The sequence below is a fragment of the Stegostoma tigrinum genome, chromosome 6, assembly GCF_030684315.1.
Source record: "Stegostoma tigrinum isolate sSteTig4 chromosome 6, sSteTig4.hap1, whole genome shotgun sequence".
Taxonomy (NCBI): Eukaryota; Metazoa; Chordata; class Chondrichthyes; order Orectolobiformes; family Stegostomatidae; genus Stegostoma; species Stegostoma tigrinum.
In genome coordinates this window covers 28,332,983-28,355,088 of record NC_081359.1, presented here as the reverse complement: position 1 = coordinate 28,355,088, position 22,106 = coordinate 28,332,983, and the positions used below count along the sequence as shown (strand labels likewise).

The 22,106-nt window shown below is 39.5% G+C and overlaps 1 protein-coding gene across 2 annotated transcripts in view; it reads right to left on the bottom strand.

Moving 5' to 3' along the window:
* slain1a (SLAIN motif family, member 1a) overlaps positions 1 to 22,106 on the bottom strand; it is a 105,180-nt gene that overhangs the window by 48,394 nt on the left and 34,680 nt on the right. The window contains exon 3 of one of the 2 annotated variants that reach the window (XM_048532255.2): positions 1,589 to 1,738. The exons of the other annotated variant lie outside the window; for it this stretch is intronic. Coding sequence (XP_048388212.2) covers positions 1,589 to 1,738 — 150 coding nt within the window. The remainder of the gene's footprint in view (positions 1 to 1,588; positions 1,739 to 22,106) is intronic. 2 annotated transcript variants of the gene reach the window in all.

The following is a 22,106-nucleotide window of genomic DNA, read 5'->3' as shown; positions in this document are numbered from 1 at the left end:
CTCTTAAAGTTTATTTATTCAATCATGCAATGGAATAGTGCAATGAATGCTTGGCTGATTTCTAAGTCCCACTAAGGGGTTTAGTTCAGGTTTTCTTACCTAGCTGAGAAGGGAACTATAAGCTTCATTGGTCTAATAGATTCTGAGCTGCTCATAGGATTAAAGTATTATGAAGTGTTTTTTTCTAATGGCGGCTTATGTAACTGGACAGATTTATGAGCACTTAAAAAGAAAGTAATTTTTCAAGGGAAATTCAAATTGCTATGTGCATGATTAATAGCATTATGAAGGTCTAAAAGGTCCACTTCTTGTCCTGCAAGTAGAATTTAAATGAATGATTGTGTAGTTACTTCACAATCATTTCAAAGATTGTTATTATAGGGCTATTCAGCTCTGCCTTTAGTAGGTAGTAGGTAAGTTGGTACAGAATAATTAGAGATATGGATGAGGCAGGAGCATATGCATTCTGTATGTAATGGGTAAGGTTTCAGTAGGAATGGAGTGGGCATAGAAGATATGGTGTATGGAAGGAACGTGGAGATGGTATGACAGTTAGCTAGGGTCAAAGGGTAGGGTCTAGGTCCTTAACACTCATTTGCATAACTTGACAATTGTTCCAGTGAATGGAGTTGGGCCGTCTAATTAGGCCACCTCAGCATCTGTCTTCCTTAGCTTAATAGGCAGTACAGCTGGATTGCAAAGCAGAGTGAGCCCAACAGCGTGGGGTTCAGGCTTCAACCTTTTTCTTGCCTGAAACAAGGCGACTCTCACATTAAACACGCAACTTTTCATGACTCTCATAGGACCAGTTCTCATCAGAGCCTATAGTGATATCCACTTCATTTACATTCCCACCTTGAGCTCCAACCAGTCCCAACCATGAAAATAATGCAAACAAACACTGTTGGGCAGAATGTGAAATTGCAGTATCATGAAATAACCTACCTCAAGTGTGAAGACCTGGACCTATATGGGGTTTGTCTTGAAATATTTTCTCTGCTATTTTAGACCTTTTAACATGAATAGCTACTGTCTCACTTAGAAAGGTAGACAAAGACATTTTGGGCAAATGTTTTGTACCAATCTTCCTTAAAGGGAATTAATTTGGGCTGTAATTTCTTACATTATGTCTCTGCTAATCAAAATACAGAACATAAATAGCAATATAAAGTCCTTATTTTAGAAAGTAGGGGACGAATGTAATTAAACTGGTTGCTATGCCTACAATCGTAGCTGCATTTACAATGATTTTCTTCAGAAGCAATATAACGCATTTAAGACCATGCATGGCTGGTGTATTTTTCCCCAGGAGGAATCTTAGAAATGAGCTTGGCAACCTTTATCATCCCTACTGAATTTTTTTTAATGCTTTTGATGCTTTATCATTTCAAATACCTAATGAGGGAGATATTCTTCAAGTTACACTATTTGTTACGGAAATCACAATCCAAACAGATAGGATTTTTCACAGATTACCCAGGTTTTCCTTCATAGAATTATGTTAAGCAGTGCATGCAGTTAGCAGTATGTGTGCAATGCTCACATCATGAGAAACAAACATTCAAGCTGTTCCAGTTTTATACTCTACCTGTTCTTTCAGGGATTAGTAATTGTTTAGTAACAGGTTTGTAGAGGCTTTGAGAGCTAAACCCATTGGTATATGGACTATATCCTGTAAACGAGCTACATGGAAGACCAGAAGTGTAAGAATTCGAAAACAGGCTTTTCCATCGATTGGCTTTTGAGGGAAAGAAGCAAAGATACAATTAGATTTGACAAAGCTTTGCTTGAAACAAGTTATATACATTACAGCATGGAGCACCTTCATGCAGCAGAATACTTAATGCCAACAGCCCATTAAAACCACATGGTTTCCAACTATTAATATTTAGGATGAAGTATGGAGAATGAAGTTATGTATATATTATATATATATATATACACACACCATTTAGTTACAAAATTCAACAAAACTTGGTTTTGGATAAATGACAATGAACACTAGGTTTCAGAATCTTCCAAGCTATGTACAGCATCTTTCTACCTATAAAAGATAAATCCTTGGTATCACTTAGTTTCTCCCCAGTGCTCCCAACAGCACTGACTGCAGTGCATATCATCAACTATCTTATCCGAAAAAGGTCCGCACACTTTTCAACAGTTATGGCATGACAGCAGAGCCTGATTCTTTCTTTACCCAGCATTAGCTCCTTAGTGAAGGGGACAACAAATGATGATGAGGAAATAAGAACTTTGAACAACAATGTCCTCCTTATAGGCAACAATACACAACGTGAAGTGCAATTCCTCTGCTATGCTAAGGATTAGAACTGGAATTTAATGATAAAATGTAATTTGAATCATTCCACCATTTGAATTAAACATATTAAAGTGAAGTAGGGACAAGACTAATTCACCTCCACAACCCAACATGAAGGCAAGCCATATTCGGTAATTGGCCTACTTCCATTATGGCTGCCTCAAATCTTGTCACAACTTTGGCTAATTACTAGAATAAGACGGGTTAACACAGTCAGAAAAATCAGCAGATGTTACAAGATCCCCTCCAAAAATAAAACAAAGTATTGCTGGAAATTTGAATTAAAAACAGATATTACTGGAGGAACACGCCAGGTCTGGCAGCATCTATGAAGCAAAAACAAAGTTAATATTTCAGCTCCAGTGACCCTTCTTCAGAACTGCTCTGAAAGGAGCATCACTGAACATGAAATGCTAACTCTACTTTCTCTCCACAGATGTTGCCAGATCTGCTGAGTTTCTCCTGTGATTTCTGCTTTTGCCCTCTCCAAGCCACTCCTGACTTGGGTATCTTATTCTTACAGTGTCACACGGTTAAAATCCCAGACAACCACCTCCCACCCCCCCAATAGCACTGAGAGCTTATCTACACCAAATGGACTGCAGCAGTTCAAGAAGGCAGCTCACCATCACCTTCTCAAGGGCAACCAGCAATGGGTAATAAATGCTAGCCCTGTCAGCAATGAATGAATGAAAACAAAGTCTCGCTATTCAATTATTCAAGAAGAAACATACAGTACCAGCTTCAAAGTTTCAGTAGCAACTACGCCAAATTGACCAGCAATTGACAGTTTCACTTTCATTTGTAATGTGGATCCATTGGAACAGGCTTAGATTTCTGAGAAATGCATACATTTCTGGCCTGTATATGTGAATGTGTTATTGTGTAATTCTCAGGAAATCATGGACAGTAGCTTATTTAATAAATGTAAATAAACCTTTTCTGAGAGTTTTGCCACTTGTTTCATATAACAGTACCACAGTCCAGTTGACAACTGGTGGGAGTTTTTTAAGGGCAGAAATCACATGACACCAGGTTATAGATCAACAGGTTTACTTGAAAAGACAAGCTTTCAGAGCCTCAGTCCTTCTTCAGGTGTTGGTGAGACAGGTAGTGAGAGAGGAATTTATAAGTAAATGAGCAAAGGGTCACACCACTGACAAGCATGTTCTAGACAAACCTAAGAGGTTAAAACACACGGTGGCTCAGCATTTAGCACTGCTGCCAGGGACCCAGGTTTAATCCCAGCCTCTGGTGACTGTCAATGTGGAGGCTGCACATTCCCCTTGTGCCTGCGTCGATTTCCTCCCACAGTCCAAAGATGTCCATGGTCTTGATTGAATGGCCATGCTAAATTGACCATAGTGTCTCAGGTGATAAATGCAGGGATAAAGCCCTCTTTGGAGGGCTGGTGTGGGCTGAATGGCCTGCTTTCACACTGTACGGATCCTATTCTATGCTCCGAAAGGACTCACTACTTTATCTTACGATGCCCTTCAATATCTACATTCCCTAGCGCTGCTCAGAGAGCAAAATTATAGAATTATAAAATTACAAAATTACCCCATTGATAAGTGACATTTAAAATAAGACATAAATTTACAAGGATTCCTTCCATTTAAGAAAAATAATTTATTAAGATGTAAATCCTCCCACCCTACAATAGAGACACTAACCTCTGTACAGTCACCTTGAACTTTGTGCAATATTATAGTTCGTTAAAAAAACGGCATTGCCAGAAATTATTTTTATCAGTTCCTTTCATTTTCAAATGAAAATTCTCAGAAGATTCCTCACACTTTCACCTTCTGTTTCACTAAAGTATGAATCTAAAAGGGTGAAGCCCCTGAGTTTTCAAGGTTGTCTTCAGTAAGAGTGGGGACTTTCATTCTCAACAGATGAAGTGCCAAAACATTCAAGTGCTCTATGAAGAACCGAATGGATTTCCAGGAAAAGACTGTTTTGGTCCAACGAACCTCGCTCTTTTTGGTTGTTTTCTGCCCCACTCAACCTTTCAATTCCAACTCTCTCTGGAAAATCCAAACTTTAACAGCAATTAATCATTTTCAGCAATGGATTTTCTTCTCACCACAACAAGACATGAAGGATGAGCTACTCACAGCATGGACAGAATAATTAGATAGCTTGTACATACATAATGGAATCTGTAACTTTTCACCCATTCATTACAGGCCTGTGATCATCCCCACTAAATGTTCTTTTTTGTGGTGTTATTAAGGACCCTTTAAGTTCAAATAGAATAAAAGGAAGATGTTCACTCAAATATTGTGCGCTCTTGCGAAGTACACCCGAGCTCCCATTGATCAGTTGAAAACAAAATCACAAACAGTTCCATGCTCCCAAATTCCCAGCATGCTCTCTCTTTCTGGAATTACACATTGATAAAGTAACTACTTCCTCAAAAGTTTTAGTAGCCCAAAAAAGGATCACATTTGTTTTCAGATATAAAAGGTGTACAGTTGGATGAACACAGCAGGTCAAGCAGCATCAGAGGAGCAGGAAAGCTGATGTTTCGGGTCTGGAACCTTCTTCAGAAATCAGGGAAGGGAAGGGGATTCTGAAATAAATAGAGAGGGGGAGATGGATGAAAGGTGGATAAAGGAGCAGATCTTCCATCCGCTTCCCGCCCTCTCTCTCTATTTATTTCAGAATCCCCTTCCCCTTCTCCATTTCTGAAGGAGGGTCCACACCGGAAACGTCAGTTTGCCTGGTCCTCTGATGCTGCTTGGCCTGCTGCGTTCATCCAGCTCTACACCTTGTTACCTCAGATTCTCCAGCATCGGCAGTTCTCACTATCTCTCAATCACATTTATTTTCATTTGTGTTGTACAAAATGTGCAGTTTGAGGGGCAATGCCACATAATTTAAATTACTTCAGGGTTAGAAATTTATATATCATATCCTACATGCAACTCACATAGAAGCCTTTCTTAAGCCCCTGTAACAATCATCTTTTATTCCTAAATGAATGAGTCAATAGGTATAACTTAGTGCAAACTAATCTAAATTATGTACATAGCAGTGCAAACTAATCTAAATTATGTACATAGCAGTGTCAATCTATTGCTTTTCACGAAGATCCTAAAACCATCCCATTCTTTAAAAAGCAAGCTCAATCCCTTGCTGCAGTACATACGAGGTGGGAAAGTTACTCAAACAGCAAAGTTTCAGACCGAATTCTTTTTAACCACATCTCTACATCAAGTAAATTAGAACAACTTTGTATTTGGGTTCAACGCATTGATCTTCCTTTAATAATCAAAAGTTTTAAAGATATTCAAACTGCTAATTACCCAGGCAATTTTAACAAAAATAACAAAGTTTGCTTCTCTTTATTGAACAAATAGTAATGAAGACGTACAAGTTGAACAAAAGGTCAAGCTAAATTGCTCAGTTCTGCGCTGCCCAGAAAAAAAAGACAGGGATTTCTTACAATTAATAAGGCATCATTCTTCTGAAGCATTATTGGTTTAGACCTTCTCAGGATATTAATATCACAGGTTTCCTGAGACTGACCTTTGAGTGAAGAAATGGAAATTACAGATCACAAAGATGAGCTCCCAACATTAAAGTAAACCCACTCAGTTCTACAAGATTTCACTACACATCTCACTATCAACTTTTACCCTGTTAAATCACAGAATCTCTACGATAGAGACCATTCAGCCCATCAAGTCTGCACCAACCTTTTGAAGTGCAACCCACTTTATCCCCATAACTCTGCACTTACCACAACTAATCCACCTAGTCTGCACATCCCTGAACACTATGGAGCAATTTAGCATGGCCGATCTATTTAACCTAGACAACTTTGGGCTGTGAAAGAAGCCAGAGCACTCAGTGGAAACCCAGGCAGGCATCGGAGATCTTGCAAACTCCACAGACAGTCACCCGAGGATGGAATCAAACACAGATCTTTGGTGTTGTGAGTTAACAGTGCTAACCACTGAGCCACCATGTTGTCCTAATGTGGCAAGTATTGTACTATGCCATTTTTCTATCTGATAAATGCAAATGTACAAACGTTAATAACATGGTGTTAAAGAAATGAAATTTGCATTTAATACATTGGGTGATAACGCATTCCAAATTTAATCACTGGGAATAAACAAACTGTGTGAAGTTTGGCTTGGCTTTCAACTTTGGCTAATAGTAATTCTCCAGCTGCTTTATTGTGCTCTTCGAGTAGCTATCAAACTATTTATTATTTTGAAAACAATATCCCAACTCACCTCACACTTTCAATACAAACTCAGCATTACACTTCAACTTTTAAACTTCAACTCTAGACATAAAAACAATATCCAGGAAACCATCATCTAATCATTTTATTAAAGTACCTATATCAGTTGGAATTCCTACTTCTGAATTCACTCAGATCCGAGTAGGCAAGCCCTCCTGCGCTTTCATGTGATCCAAACTTCCCAACTGGTCTTTCTTCAACAAAACCAACTATACCAGCCAACACTTACTGATATTGGCTTCCACCTGCCTTTCTGTTTGCTTATTGTACAATTTTTAGGAATGTCTCTTTGTTACTTTCTTTTATTCTTCAAATTGTTTACTATGTCTCTTAATTTGGGATCTTCTGGAAATGCAAAATACCAACCTATCTCATCCAAAGTTCCAATAAAGAAACCTCATTTCCAGTTCTCTCTTAATGAGTTGTCGCAACTCCCCTTTGTTCTTTGAAACTTTCACATTATGATCCATTGTTCTTATAGCCTTCTGCATCATTAGGTAACATGGAGGTCATCAAGCTTAGTAAAGTTTTTCAGCTATCAGCAAAAATTATTTTCCCAAAACCAGCCCAGTTTGTCCCCTCCCCCTACTGCACCACACAACCAGCCCAGCTCTTCCCCTCCACCCACTGCATCCCAAAACCAGTCCAACCTGTCTCTGCCTCCCTAACTTGTTCTTCCTCTCACCCATCCCTTCCTCGCACCCCAAGCCGCACCTTCATCTCCTACCTACTAACCTCATCCCACCTCCTTGACCTGTCCATCTTCCCTGGACTGACCTATCCCCTCCCTACCTCCCCACCTATACTCTCCTCTCCACCTATCTTCTTTTCTCTCCATCTTCGGTCTGCCTCCCCCTCTCTCCCTATTTATTCCAGAACCCTCACCCCATCCCCCTCTCTGATGAAGGGTCTAGGCCCGAAACGTCAGCTTTTGTGTTCTTAAGATGCTGCTGGGCCTGTTGTGTTCATCCAGCCTCACATTTTATTATCTTGGATTCTCCAGCATCTGCAGTTCCCATTATCACTGATATAGATTGGGCATTGTTCAGGACCAAATGTGATGGATATAGATCCTTTCATGAGTTTGTGCAGTGTACAGCAAGTGATGATTTGATGAGGATAGCCAATATCACAAAAGAGAATTAATATGAGCTATCTTAGCATCAAAATTGCACAATGAGCAGCTCGCCAACGCACAATTCACTGCGGTTCTAACAGAAATTACTTTGTAGCACATGGAATTTTAGAAATCCCAATGCATATTAATCAATGAAAAAGGACTTGCAGCAAATAGTAGGAACCCATTGGCAGATTTCTCAACTAATACAGTTGAGGAAAGGGAGTATAATAAATTTTTCTATTTCAGTGTAAATTTGAACATAGTATGGAGTTTACTAAGCTGTGTGAAGAAAGTCTGATGCGGCTCTGGATATAAATATTGCACATGTGTCATATACTTATCGGATGTATGTGAGGGGTAGGGCATTGGTGGTCATCAAAGTAGGAAACAGGTCACAGAGCTTGCAAATCTCTGCCGTTGCTGCATGGTAACACTCAGATCAGTCAGAATTTACCTATCTGTTCTCAGAACTAAAGCTTACAATTACCATTGCTTCTGCATGTCCATTCTGGTATGACCTCAATCAGCACATCCTTCTCATGCTATATAAATTTGTACTCCTTGTCCAAGTTTGGTTTCTTACATCCCAGTCCTGATGAGTGCAGGTGTAAAATGTTGACTTTGTACCTCCTTTTAGTGATATTCAAGTTCTGTTCTACGAAGCAATGATTTAGATCCAAAATCGAAAAATGTATCAAAAGAATCCACTGACGTACAAAGCATTTTAAGATGCATATGAATAATGATTTCTAAAAGCCACTGCTAGCTTTCATCACTGAAATAATGTTATGTACTACAATAGAAAGTTAATTGAACGTCATCAATTAGAAAGATTCTTACTTAGACCTACGATTTTAGAAGTAACTGGGCAAAGCATTAAAAAATACAGCAAGTGTACTGCACTGTAACAAAAATACATGACCCAGAAATTATTGCAGTTCTTTCCCCCAAATCCATTATACCCTAGTACAGACAGAAGGCTCTGTCCTACATTCTTCCTCATTGAATTTCTGCAATATCATTATTATAATAGCCTTGTTTAAAAGTCAGCTGTATTTTCATGCAGTAACCAAGCAGTGACAACCGCTACAGCTGCAGTTCAGATGCCAAGAATTACCACATCATTCTGCACATTTATTTGATTCAGTTGTCCAATACAAAGACCATAGATGAGCCTAGCTAGTAAAATACAGCTACTTGCAGGGGAATTACATAGCTATATTTAAAGGGATGTTGGATAAACATATGAGGAAGATGAGAAAAGAATACGATACTGAGGGTTAAACAAAGCTTGATGGGTTAGAAACTCATTGGAGAACAGCGTACTGTTTTGGCCTCCTTCACTGATGAAAGATATAATCAGCTTAGTTACGGTCGTATTAAAGGCAGAGCAGGCTCAAGATTGTGAATGGTCTACTTCTCGTCTTATTATGCATGTTCATAAGTAAGAGTGTGGAACTGTCTTCCCCAGGAGGTAGTCGGGGCTGGATCTTTAAATGTATTCAAGCTTGAGTCAGGTAGATTTTGATAGTCAAGAGAGTAAAAGGTTATGAAGTCCACACAGAATGGTGGAACTAATACCACAACTGTGATCATATTAATTGGTAGATCAAGTTAGGAGAGCCAAATGGTTTACTCTTGCTCCTAAAACCTATGTTTCTTTAAGGCATAAGCTCCAGTATGGAATGGGTGGGCTGAATAGCCTGCTCCTTGGCTCTATATTTCATTTGATCTATTTAAATATTTACAGAATATTTTAAAATATTAAAACATTAAAATGTTAAACTATTCCATAAACAAATAGCAGTGCATTTTTAAAATTTAAGAACAATTGAAAGAAAAATGATGCAGTTGTGATGACTATCAAGGTAAAAAAAGAGTTGGACAATGTTGTTTGGACTGCTGCGCAATTTGTTGTTCTTATTTATGCTTAGACATCGTCGCAATTTGATTTGAGCCAACACATTCTGCATTTCAAATTTGTTGAGCCTTAAGTTTTTATTTTAAACCAAAACTTTATGTTTAAATTTGTTTTAAAATCTGGCACATTCATAAAGTTGATCAGCCATGATCAGAATGAACTGAACAGCAGGCTCAAAGGGCTGAATGGTCTGCTCCTGCTTCTATTTTCTATGTATCAAAAACCTCTCCCCTCTGCTAAAAATACTCAACTAAGTCCTGAAGCAACAATGCTACAATTTTCTTTGCAGTTTTTTTTTACTCTAACGTTCCAGTAGGACATTATTATATTTAAGACAAAGTGGTTAAATGCTTGTACATGGACACACACATGCATACTAAAAGCCTGGTCATTCTGCAAATAAATATGTTCAATTTATTTCAAGGAACATTGCATGTCTCCACTCTCCTTAATTATACTTATTGAAAACCATTTCATGCTTCTTTTTAAAATTTACTCTAACATTACACTTAACCAGCTGAAAAACAAAACTGCAAAGCCAATTTCTTCTCAAAGTCTGCTACACCATCTCTGCCAAACCATTACAGTTTAATAGTGGGGAAAATTCCAATATACATCACAACAACACAGCATTCACCTCCACCACTCTACACTTGCAGGTTTCAGTCTCCCTCAAGGACTAATTGCAACATGTGTTGGACATTTGATGGCTTTTCTCAAACCTCAAGACTCTACTGACATTGCGCTGCATAAGCATAAATGTGAGAGCATTCAACTTTCAGTATGCATGCAAACACCAAAGGTTACCATGGCAATGCAATGAAGTGATAGTATGTATTGCAATGCGGAATGTCTACTCTATAACCATGCCCCCTACTGCTAATCTCCGCAGAGAGTTCTGGTTTCCTGGGTCTTAAACAACTGGCTGTGGCTTTTAAGTAATTTGAAACAGAGTCTCATTTGCAATTATGCAGACACTTGGAACAAGCAGACCATACTCAGCCGCAAGCCTTCAATCCATGTGGAAAACTACCCACGTGCATAGTTCAGTCTGAAAAATGATACAATTTTAACCTTTACCAGAAACATCTACATATCTGGTCAAAAGTCACGATTTCTGAAATATCTTAACATTTATTCAGACAATTGTGTCTTGTGATGACAAAAATGTAGACTGAAAGATCCAAATAATGCCACGCTGGTTAGTTTTAACAACAAAATTAAGACTTTTGTGTCAGCTTAGCGCAGTTAAATCAGAAAAGTGATTAGTTTGCACATTTCAAACATACGCTTTCAAAAATCAGAAAAATCAAAGGGGAAAGATGCATATGAATTTATTCTGTCCTGGGAACTTAAATCTCTAGTGTGTAGACATTTTAGGAATGGTCACAAGCATGTCCTTCATAATGATCTGAAATTCTGCCTGTTCTGCTATTTAGGAGTGAATGGTGCTTGCTGTGCCCTGTTGGGCAGAGGCCTTTCTCTTCAGAAAAAGTGCCTGCCATCGGCAAGCATTGATTCAATGTATCTGCAGACAAATCAGCGATTCGACACACACTAACACTGAAGGCTAGGAAGATTTGCTGGCGCAAAAACTGAATGCAGTCCTGATATTGATACCTGTAGGAACAGCTGGTTGCAAACAGGCAGTTTATTTATGCAATCATACCTTGACAAACAGCCTCTCTCCAAAAGTGCAAGCAGGAAAGACAGCTCCCATCCACAATGTTGAAATAGGACAGCTTGGGGTCTGTAACCGTGAGCACTGAGTTAAGAAAAGATTCTACAAATTTGTTGTCACAGCATAGCAAGTTCCATAGCAAATGCCACCTTGAAAGATAGACTCCTGTAAAGTTCCCTGTAAGGTACACAGTGTTGTCATGTTCCTTTACAGGTTCCTCTTTCAATTCTTTCATGTCGAAACACCTTTCAATCTTACCAAGAAACAGCATTGTCATGTTAGACAAATTTCTGCAGCTAAGACTCTTTGAGGAAGAGGAGTGGTGAATAATTATTGGGCAATGCGAAAAGGCAGGATGGAACAATACTGAAGATCTAGCCGAAGCTAGTCAGAAGTGGAGGGAGGTGTCGTCGTCAACAAATGGATAAAACTTCAGTACATCTTGAAAAAAGGAAATTTCTAAAAGCCAAACAAACAACAAGAAAGTAACCTTAAATCAGGAAAAGTGAGCTGAATCTTACGTATTTTTAACCGAGTTTGAGTCCGCGTTGCATTATTTTCAGTGGAATTCCACCACAAATCCTGGCGAGTTTTGTCACCGTATCAGCATCTGAAAGCAACTGGGCCTAGAACACGACCCAGAGGAACTCCTGCAGAAATCCTGGAGCTGAGATGACTGACTGCCGGCAACCTTTGTGATAGGTATGGCTCCAGCCAGCAAAGAGATTTTACGGCCCATTTCGCATTGACTCCCATTTTGCAAGGACTCCCTGACGACACAATCAGTAAAATACAACCTTGATGTCAATGGTAGTCACTCTTGCCCCTGGTGTTCAGCTCTTTTGTCCACGTTTGAACTCAGGTTGGAATGAGGTCAGCAGCTGAATAGCCCAAGCAGAATCCAAACTGAGCAGCAAACATAATGCTCAGCAAATGCTGCTTAACACCGCTGTTGATGATCCCATTCATCATTTTATGATGATCGAGAGTAGACTGACAGGGTAATAATGGGCTTGGTTGGATTTTTTTTAAATATCCAGAGGGGCTTTTACATACATCTGGATGTTCTTCTTCCCCCATCACCAAACCACCCACAGTGTTTTTTCAAACTGATTAATTTACACACAAAGTCTATTCAGAGTAATACAGACCATCGGAGGTAAGGGGGAAGAGTTAAATCAAAATGGAGTCTGAATAGGAAGGAAAAGCACTCCACCCTGTACAGTACCCACCTCTCTCTAAAGACATCAAGTAATGACGGACATTCGATACTCCCTCTCCAGTGGCACCCAGACATGAACATAGCTAAAGAGGGACAGACAGTGGGACCTATGGCTCCTCCACTGCCTGCTGTGTGACCCTGTTCTGGTCATAAATTGTCCTACTGGGAATGTATAGGGCTTACCTGGGCAATTTTCCACATTGCCAGGTAGGTACCAGCATTGAAACTTGTATTAGAACAGCTTGGCTAGGGGTGAAGCAAATTCCAGTGCACATGTCTTCAGTACTATCACTAGAATGTGGTCAGCTTTTGCAGTATCCATGAAGTAAGTAGTACAGGAAAATGAGCCTCAGATCTCTGGTATGAGGGGCCAAAGTGCAGGAAAGGCAATGTAATGCAAGGCAGGGATGCTGTAAACACTCAAGTAGGATCAGAGCCCAGAGATGTCACCTGATCCAATTCATGAGCACATCCTGTGCTGCAGCATTACAATGATACTTGCCAGTGCACACCAAGGTGCAACACAGAGTGCAAAAGTATCCTGTAAGCAGATCAGAGGTGTGCCATGAGGTTTCTAAGAGACTGGCACATACTGGATGTTAATATCCATGGCTTTGGGGTGGATGTGGCCAGTGCCTTTGGAGTGTGCCTGGTTCCTGATGTTGATGCCTGTTGTCCATTATGGAGGCTGTTCAGAGCAAGTAGCAGGATGAATTCTGTTAATTCCATATTGTGTTTTCTCAACGTTAACCTTGTTTGGTACACTGGCGAAAATAGGGAGCTGAATATAATGGCAGTGTGTTGGACCGACAACCATTTAATGAGCAATAATCCAGTCAAATGGCATCTCACCACTCCCTCGCAACAATCTCACCAGACTGCTTATGAAAAGCATACAAGATAGCACGAGATGATGCTAACATTGAGATCAACCTCACCACATTTGTCGTCCCCTTGTGCTGCAAATCTTGCCATTGACCACATTGCTCAGACTTCTGTGAGATTCCCCTATAAGTAGATCTGCTCCACTGCTGTCATTTCAGCAATGCCACTGATGCTCCATGATGTGTCTATAGCTTTGTAAATGTATTCATTGTATTTCCACCTACCTGTAGAAAGGGAAAAAAAACAAGTGTTCCTCCCACTCTTACAAGCAAAGATGACACGGTGCAATCTTTCAACAATGATGTGCAGTATTATTGTGCTGAAAACAGATCTTAAAATGTTCTCTTTTTTTCAAGCTTTAGTGTTTCCAGAGATATTTGTGAAGAGTACTTTTGTTTGAAAGAAGAACTTTTATTTGCCAGCGACAGGTCATGGCTATTTATGAGAATAGTTCCAGCAATGAACAACATTAACTATGTAGATAGACTGGACAGGTTCAAAATGTTTTCCTTGAAGAAAAGGCTGGAAGGATATTTCAGAAGGGTATTCAAAATCATAAGGTAGCTGGACAATTGGGGATGGGAAAATGCATTTGTTTATGGAAGAATCAGGGACAAGAGGCTACAGATATAGATTAATTGGCAACAATAGTGATGGCAACCTGAGGAGAAATTTTTTCATGCCGCAAATAGCAGGTTGAGAGGTGGCCTTATACAGGTTTATAAAATCATGAGGGGTAAAGAAAGGGTCAATGGTTGGTGTTTTTTTTCCCCTAGAATGGAGGATTTCAAGAATGGGGGGCATATTTTTAAGGGGAGAGGAGAGAGATTGAGAAAAGACATGAGGGTCAAATCTTTTACACTGAGGGTGGTTCATGTGTGGAATGAACTTCCTGAGGAAGTGGTGGATGTGGACATGGTTACAATGTTTAAACGGCATCTGGATAAGTATACAATAGGGAAAGGTTTGGAGGGATATGGGCCAGGAACAGGCAGGTTGGAGTAAGTTAGTTTGGCATTACATCTGACGTGCACTGGTTGGACCAAAGGGTCTGTTTTCATGCTATGTAACTCAATGCATGATTAAGATCTGTAATGCATTGCCTCAGACAGCGTGGAGAAGGCAGATTCAATTGGGATATCCAAGAGGGAATTCGATTTTTAATTGTAAAGAAAAATTGTATAGGATTGTGCGAGAAAGATTCTGTGATTCAATGCCCTGGAACTCACTGCCTGAGCAGGATGCTGGAAAGGGAGATGATGAATGATTCCAAAAGGAAACTTAATGAACACTTAAGGGAAATAAGTTTTCACGGCAACAAGTATAAGCCAGAAACAAAATCCAAAACAGAAATTGCTGGAAAAGCTCAGCTGCTCAGGGGCCATCTGTGGAGAGAAATCAGAGTTAATGTTTTGCATCCAGTAACCCTTACTCAGAACTGATAGTAGGTAGAAAATAGTTCATTTTCATGTAGAAGATAAGGTGGAGGGGGAGGGGATAAGGAATAAAAGGGTAGGTGAGGAGAGAGCCCAAAGAGATAATTGAACAGTTGGATAATAATCAGCCAAGGAGAATGAATAGTTACAATGGGGATTATTAGTGGCTAACAATGGGTTATGTGTAAAAGCAATCAATGTGATGACAAGACAGGATGTCTGGGGGTTGGAGTAAGGACAAGGGAGAAGCTGTCTCAAGCCCTAAAATTCTTGAACTCAATATTGAGCCCAAAAGGCTGCAAAATTTCCAAGCGGAAAATGAGGTGTTATTCTTCCAGCTTGCACCGAGCTTTATAGAATTTTATGAATTTTATGCCCCATTCAGCCCAACAAGCCCACACTAACCCTCTAAAGTGCATCCTACCCAGAACCATCATGCTACTTGATCCCTGTTACCCTGTGCTTCCCAATAGCTAAAGCATCTAACCTACACACTCCTGAACGCTATGGGTAATTTTGCATGGCCAATCCACCTAACCTGCACATCTTCGAACTGTGGGGAAAAAAACACCAGAGCACTCAGGAGAAATCTGCACAGCCATGAGGAAAACACAGAAACTCCACAAAGTTGGTTTCCTGAGGCTAGAATTGAAACTGGGCCCCTGGCACTATGAGGTGGCAGCAGCACTAATCACTGAGCCACCCTGTCACCCGTTTGCTGGAGCAGTGAAACAAACCTGAGACACTGAGATGCTGGCCAGGGAAAAAGGTGATGTTTTAAAGCGGCAGGCAACTGGAAGCTCGGGGTCTTTTTTGCTGACTGAATGTAGTTGGTCTCCAAAGTGGTCACCCAATCCAGGCTTCCTTTTCCTAATGTAGAGGAGACCATGCTGCAAACAGCAAGGCAGTAAGATTAGATCAAGTGTGTTTGGGTCGTTGGATACTGAGGAGGGAGGAAGTTAATGGACAGGTGTTACATCTTCTGGTGTTGCAGGGGCAAGACCATGAGGTGGGGGTTGGGTGGGGAGGTTTGGTGTTGTAAGGTGGAGTGGACAATTGTCTCCCAGAGGGAACGGTCCATTTTTGAAAGCTGACAAGGGAGGGTAGGGGAATGTGTGTCTGGTGTTGGCATCCCACTGGAGGTGGCAGAAATGGCAGCTAATGATCCAATGGATGTGGATGCTGATGGGATGGTGGGCAAGGACAAGGGAGACCCTACTGGGCAAGGCAGAGAGGGGAAGCATGTGAGAGTATAAACCAGGAGACTGGAACTTACTTGCTTACCATAAAGAAAGCTGGTTTGGACTTAATGGGCTGAACAGCTTCCCTCTGTACTACAAGGACCTTGTGGCTCTATGAAAACTGGAGCAGGACAACAATAACACAACATTCAAAAACAGGAGACAAAAGTCAATGTGGGCACCACAGAGGAAACAATTTGCAGGGTCAAACATGAATTATCTAAAAATATTCTACAGAGGAGACTGAAGAAAAATCAAAGTGACACTGCTTAAAGATTAAGCTCATTTTTGGCCAGGATTAAACAATGTTGCTCAACTATTTGCGATTAAACAGATTTCACAGAAATTTATTGATTAGAAAAAACATTGTTGCAATGATTTTACAGATTTTAAACAATGAATTGAAAAACTTGATATGCCTTGCCTGAAGGATGTGTAGTATTTCTGAGATACTTGTTACATCGATTGAAAACATCAATAGCAAATTCCTGAGCATCGTTAAATTGCATCGGAAATCAATGTAATGGTATAAGATTACATTTGTGAAATACAAGGATACACATTTGTCGTCTGAGTTATTAACACAAGTGAACGGGTGCATGTCAATGTTTTAGTGGATAATATGGGCGAGTTAAGTGGGTTGTATGGCAAGTGGCTAAACTGGTGAGTTGGTGCAAGTGGGTAACTGGTTGGTTGGGTGATCGAATAGTTGGGGTGAGCAGGTTGGGTTGGGTCTTAGACTCTGGCGAGAATTTTCTGAATAATCATCCAGGTAAATAAATCCAAATTATCTGAAGTCTCTTAACTCTAAATCATAGTCTTTATTTCAGTAAGTCCTAGGGAACAGGGGAACTGTGTGAAACGAGTTGAAACGTCCCAGGCCATTCAATGCATTTGGGCATCTGCAGGGTCCCAGCATGCATCCTGGTTAAAAATGTCTAACTCTTGTCCTTTAGGATTAGGGACAATGTAGACCAGAGTCACTGCTAAACAAAGATGCAGGGATTTAATATTATTTATCCTGATCAAAGTTTAGGGATTCATATATTTGGAAAATGGGGCTTGAGCTCTTCACAAGTTTATATCCATTTGATTTGGATTGCAGAAATGTCATGGGCAGCATGTGCCAAATTTCCTACTTCTGGCTTGTGATATTATGTGTTGAATGAATAAATCTTCTGATTAGTTTTACATCATCCAATGTAGCACAGAGAAGACTGCAATTCGGTCATTTAGGATTAGCATGTCAGACTTGTCTACTAAAAAGGGGTCTGCCACTTTGTACCAGGAACACTGAACCGTTAAAAATAAAGACACAAATGCTCCAATTTCCTTAAGTGCAAAAAGTGTACAGTAAGCTCTATATACCACAAATTGCGAAGTGTCCTGTCTCTAGTTTTTGAAAAACACTGCTGCAGTCATTAAGTCTTCAATGTTAACAAATTAATTCACAGCTTTCATACTCACCAGTTGTCATAAATAAATTACTACATTAGTGCTGACACTAAATGTGCAATAAAGCATCTATTGTACAGCAGAAATTTCAAGCCCGGCTAAACATTTGAATGCAAGAGCATAAAACTACAGACATGGAAATGTAATATATGTGTTTCTGTACAGTGTACAGTGGTAAAACTTTAACTCCAAAGCAATTACAAGGACCACTATCACTTCCAGTTTAAATGAAAGAACTGTTGCCTGGGTATTGAAGTTTCAAGCTCATAACTAGGAACACAAGTTGGCCACTTGGCCCACTGAGCTGGCTTTGCCACTCAATAAATTCATGACTCATCTGAAATCCTCTGTAGATCAAAAAACTAACTCAGTCTTGAACATAATCAATGACCTCACCTCCACTGGTCTCCAAGGAAAAGAATTTCAAAGATGAACTGACCTCTGAGCGAAGAAATCCCTCCTTCACTTCATCCCTTTCTAAATGCTGATAAATATCTTTTACTGTTTTTATATTTCTTACCAGTTTTCTAAATACACCAATTTCTCTCTTTGTTCCCTTTTCATCCTTTGCCAGCTTCTGAATGATTTCTCAACATTGTGGCTTAACACAAACATTTGTTCTAACCCTCTTCTTTCAATTTGATATCATCATTAACTGCACAGGTAACCACAGTTGGTACATCCTTCTCATGGTATTTCCTTCTCAATTAAATAGATCTTTGTTGAGGATTATGAAAGATCTCCTGAAAATGCCTGCCAGGGCCTTTACTACATTCTAACCTATTTTCACTTATAATCGCCTTCGAGACACTAATTTCAGACTCAAAATTCTCAACTACGAACTGAATGTGAAGTTCTATCACATCAGTTAACTTCAAGGGAACCGTTTTAAGATAATTAGCAAAAGTATAGAAACATGAATAAAATTCTTTCCACATGGTCAGCAGTTAGAACTGGAATGCATTACCTCAGAATGTGGTGGAGGAAGGTTCAATTTAGGCATTTAAGAGCTACTTGAATTATTATCTGACAAAAAGCCATTTGCAGTACTACAGGCTGAAAGCTAGGGGGGTGATACTAGACAAATTTGTCCTTCAAATTGCCAGTGCACAGTCCGTGGGCCAAATAGCCTCCTATGATGTTGTAACCATTCTATGAAATAATAATCTTTCAATTAATCCCTGAGCCACAACCACATTGTCACAGTGCAACTGCGATCAGCAAGTGCAATGTGTACTACCATATTGAAGTAAAAACTGACTGACAGACAGGAAACTATTTGTGGTTCTACTTTTAAAATTTAGTTCCTTGCTGTTCATATCACTATATCACAGCATGTGACCTAAGGGTAAAAGCTTACAGCCCTCATCTTCCTGAGCTCTGTCCTCCTAAAGCATGGTATGCATGATATGTGCTGTTACGCATCCAAATTGTTTACCTTGAGCCCACACATGCAAGTGCTCATAGCCGTACAGTACGGCTATTAGCAGTATATTTAGGTTGGCACAACATTGAGGGCTGAAGGGCCTGTTCAGTGCTGTATTGTTCTATGTTCTACATAAGTACCAGATGCTGAAAAATGTTCATAAATTCTTCAATCTTGCATGACTTACGCTTTATATCATGTTATGGAATTTAACATAAGTATCATGTGTTAGTTGCCAATCATTAGTATATCTCACCACACCATATCACGCTTGAATAGGTTTAAAGAACTTTTGATCCCTGGTCCACACAAGCTGCAAGAAAATCAAACCTATTAGACAAATATTATTTTGATGCTATCTACATTACTTGCTTGTGGGTCACAATTAAACCTTCCCGTATCTGACCACAGACTAATTCTGAAGAATCAAAGCAGCGCAACTTCCTCTGAGATCAACGTATCAAGTTGAAGCTCCCACCCATGCCAATGCATTGCAATCTCGAAATTTCAATTGACATTCCTTGAGCTACAGATAACTACATCACTGGTCCTTTACTGTCACTGGGTCAAAATGCTGTAACTCCCTTTCTAACAGCACCTTCTCCAGAAAAATTCAGGATAAGCAATAAATAGTGGCCTAGACAGTGAAGCCAGCTTCCCATGAATGAACATTAAAAAAATATCAAATTTGCAGGTGTCATATTAATGCCCTAAAACATGTTAGCATAGAGTCAATCAGGCCTAGTTCTGCAGTTGAATTTTGCAAAATGACAATTCAAAAATGAAGAGAATATACAGTGGTATGTTCACAGACAAGATGAAGAAGCTTGAGGACAAATGGCCTTTGTCCTATCGATAAGAAAGTGTGAGAAATAGCTTTGACTGAAGAAATTGGTCACACTGACACAGCAGGTAGTTGTCACGCAATGGCATGATTCTAAAGCCACCATTTAAGATTTGAGGGGAAAACGCTAGAAATGCCCTTGAAATCAAGACTGATTTATTTCATTCACTCCATATTTTGCCACAGGACCGATGGAACAGCAAGGAGGGGAAATTTTTGCCCTGTGTGTGTTAAATGAATGTATTCAATACTTCAGCTTCACACTCCAGTTGTCTTTATGCACTAATATATACCAACTGTATTCCTTACACACTCATAAATGTGTGGCCAAATTTCGACCGAACTACATTTATAAGTTTGTTGACAACACCACTGTTGTAGATCAGATCTCAAACAATGATGAGACTGAATAAAGGAAAGAGATTGAATGTTTAGCAGCATGGTGTAAAGACAACAATCTCTCCACCAATGTCAGGAAAACAAAGGAGCTGATCATTGACTTCAGGAAGTCTTGACATGAATGGTCAAGAAAGCACAACAACGCCTCGTCTTCCTCAGGAGGCTAAGGAAATTCAGCATATCCAAAAAGACTCATCAATTCGCATCAATGCACTGCAAAAAGCATTCAACATGGATGCATCACAGTGTGATATGGCAACTACTCTTCCCAAAACTGCAAGAAACTACAGAGTGCTGAATGCAGCCCAGTTCATCACACAAACCATCCTTTCATCCTTTGACTCCATCTATACTTCCCATTGTCTCAGAAAAGCAGTCAACATAATCAAAGACTCCTCCCGCCCCAGTTATAATTTCTTCCATTGAGCGGAAGATATAAAAGTTTGAATATACATTTCAACAGATTCAAGAACAGCTTCTTCTCAGTTATTATCAAACTTTGAAGGGATCTTTCAAATGTTAATCTCTCTCTCTCTGCACCTTCTCTGCAACCATAACACTGTATTCTGAACTCTAACTTGATGCACATTGTATGGTATGATCTGCCTGTTAAGCATGCAAAGCAACACATGACTTTTCATTATATCTCAGTACATGTGACAACAATAAATCAAACCAAATATTCTGACATACACTCGGTATAAACTTTAAGTATGATCTACATTGTAATTTATGTGTTAGTTTTAAGGTTATGCGGAACTTGGTTCTTTTGTTAATTTTAATTAAGTCCATTCCAAGCAGGATCAGCCATGAGACAAGAAATATATTAATCAACAGATTGTTCAAACTAGAACACACTGATCAGTGTCTGTGTTAATGACAGCTCCACGAGGCACGCAATATTGATAGCTCACTTGGGATGAGCTCAGGGATCATTAATTCGATATTTCTGAGATGTTGTCTCATAGAGGTAGACAATACTATAGTTAGATAAATCACATCTCAGTGGAAGACTACAAAATTTAATGAAATAAAAAAAGACGGCAATAATGAAGATGGTCCCATGATCAATTGACATCTTAAGAGAAGCAGTCAGAATAAATTGGAAAGTGATATTACCAGATAGCCAATAGCATTAAGAGCCAGAGACTGATCACATATCATCCAAGCCAGTCAGAAACCAAACAAGCTTCACACAGACCCATCAGCATTCAGGAATGTCATTAACCACACACAAAGACCGTGGCTTTGAGTTAATAAACACCAGCTTTCAGCGACCAAAGTATGTGCAGAGTTTGGAATGGAAGACGAGACACAGCCTTCCAGCCAGAAGCACAAGACCACAAATGCTTGTGTGCGTGTGTGTGAAAATGAGAGAGAGAGAGAGGACAGCGGACCACTTGTTGCTCTACATCATGGGCTACATCAGGACATAATGCTGATGCTGAGCCAGTCAAGTCACTTATTAACTTTATAAGCATTACCTTTGTTACTTAATAAACTTATCCTATAGTTACTTCATTGGACTGTCTTCTATTGCCTGAATGATTAAAATCTTAAATGAACAAATAAATATTCGAGTGCAGTTCAGACTTTGAGGTAAAAATGTACCAAAAACCACACATACTTTTTTCCTTTTTATATTACATTATTTAATTATAAATATTTCAGAATTTCTTGATACAAAAATGGTATTTAACTGTTCATCAATCTTGACCTTAGGGATAATTATTGTCACTTTGAAATTCTACAGAAGGATAAGTGAAATGCATCTGACTTCCATATTGTTTACTCAATAATTAAGGGCTCCATCTTGGGAATAATTACAGTACCGGTCTCTTCCAGTTTTGTTATGCACAGAAAAAATGAACCATGGCACCAGAAGAAAGGTA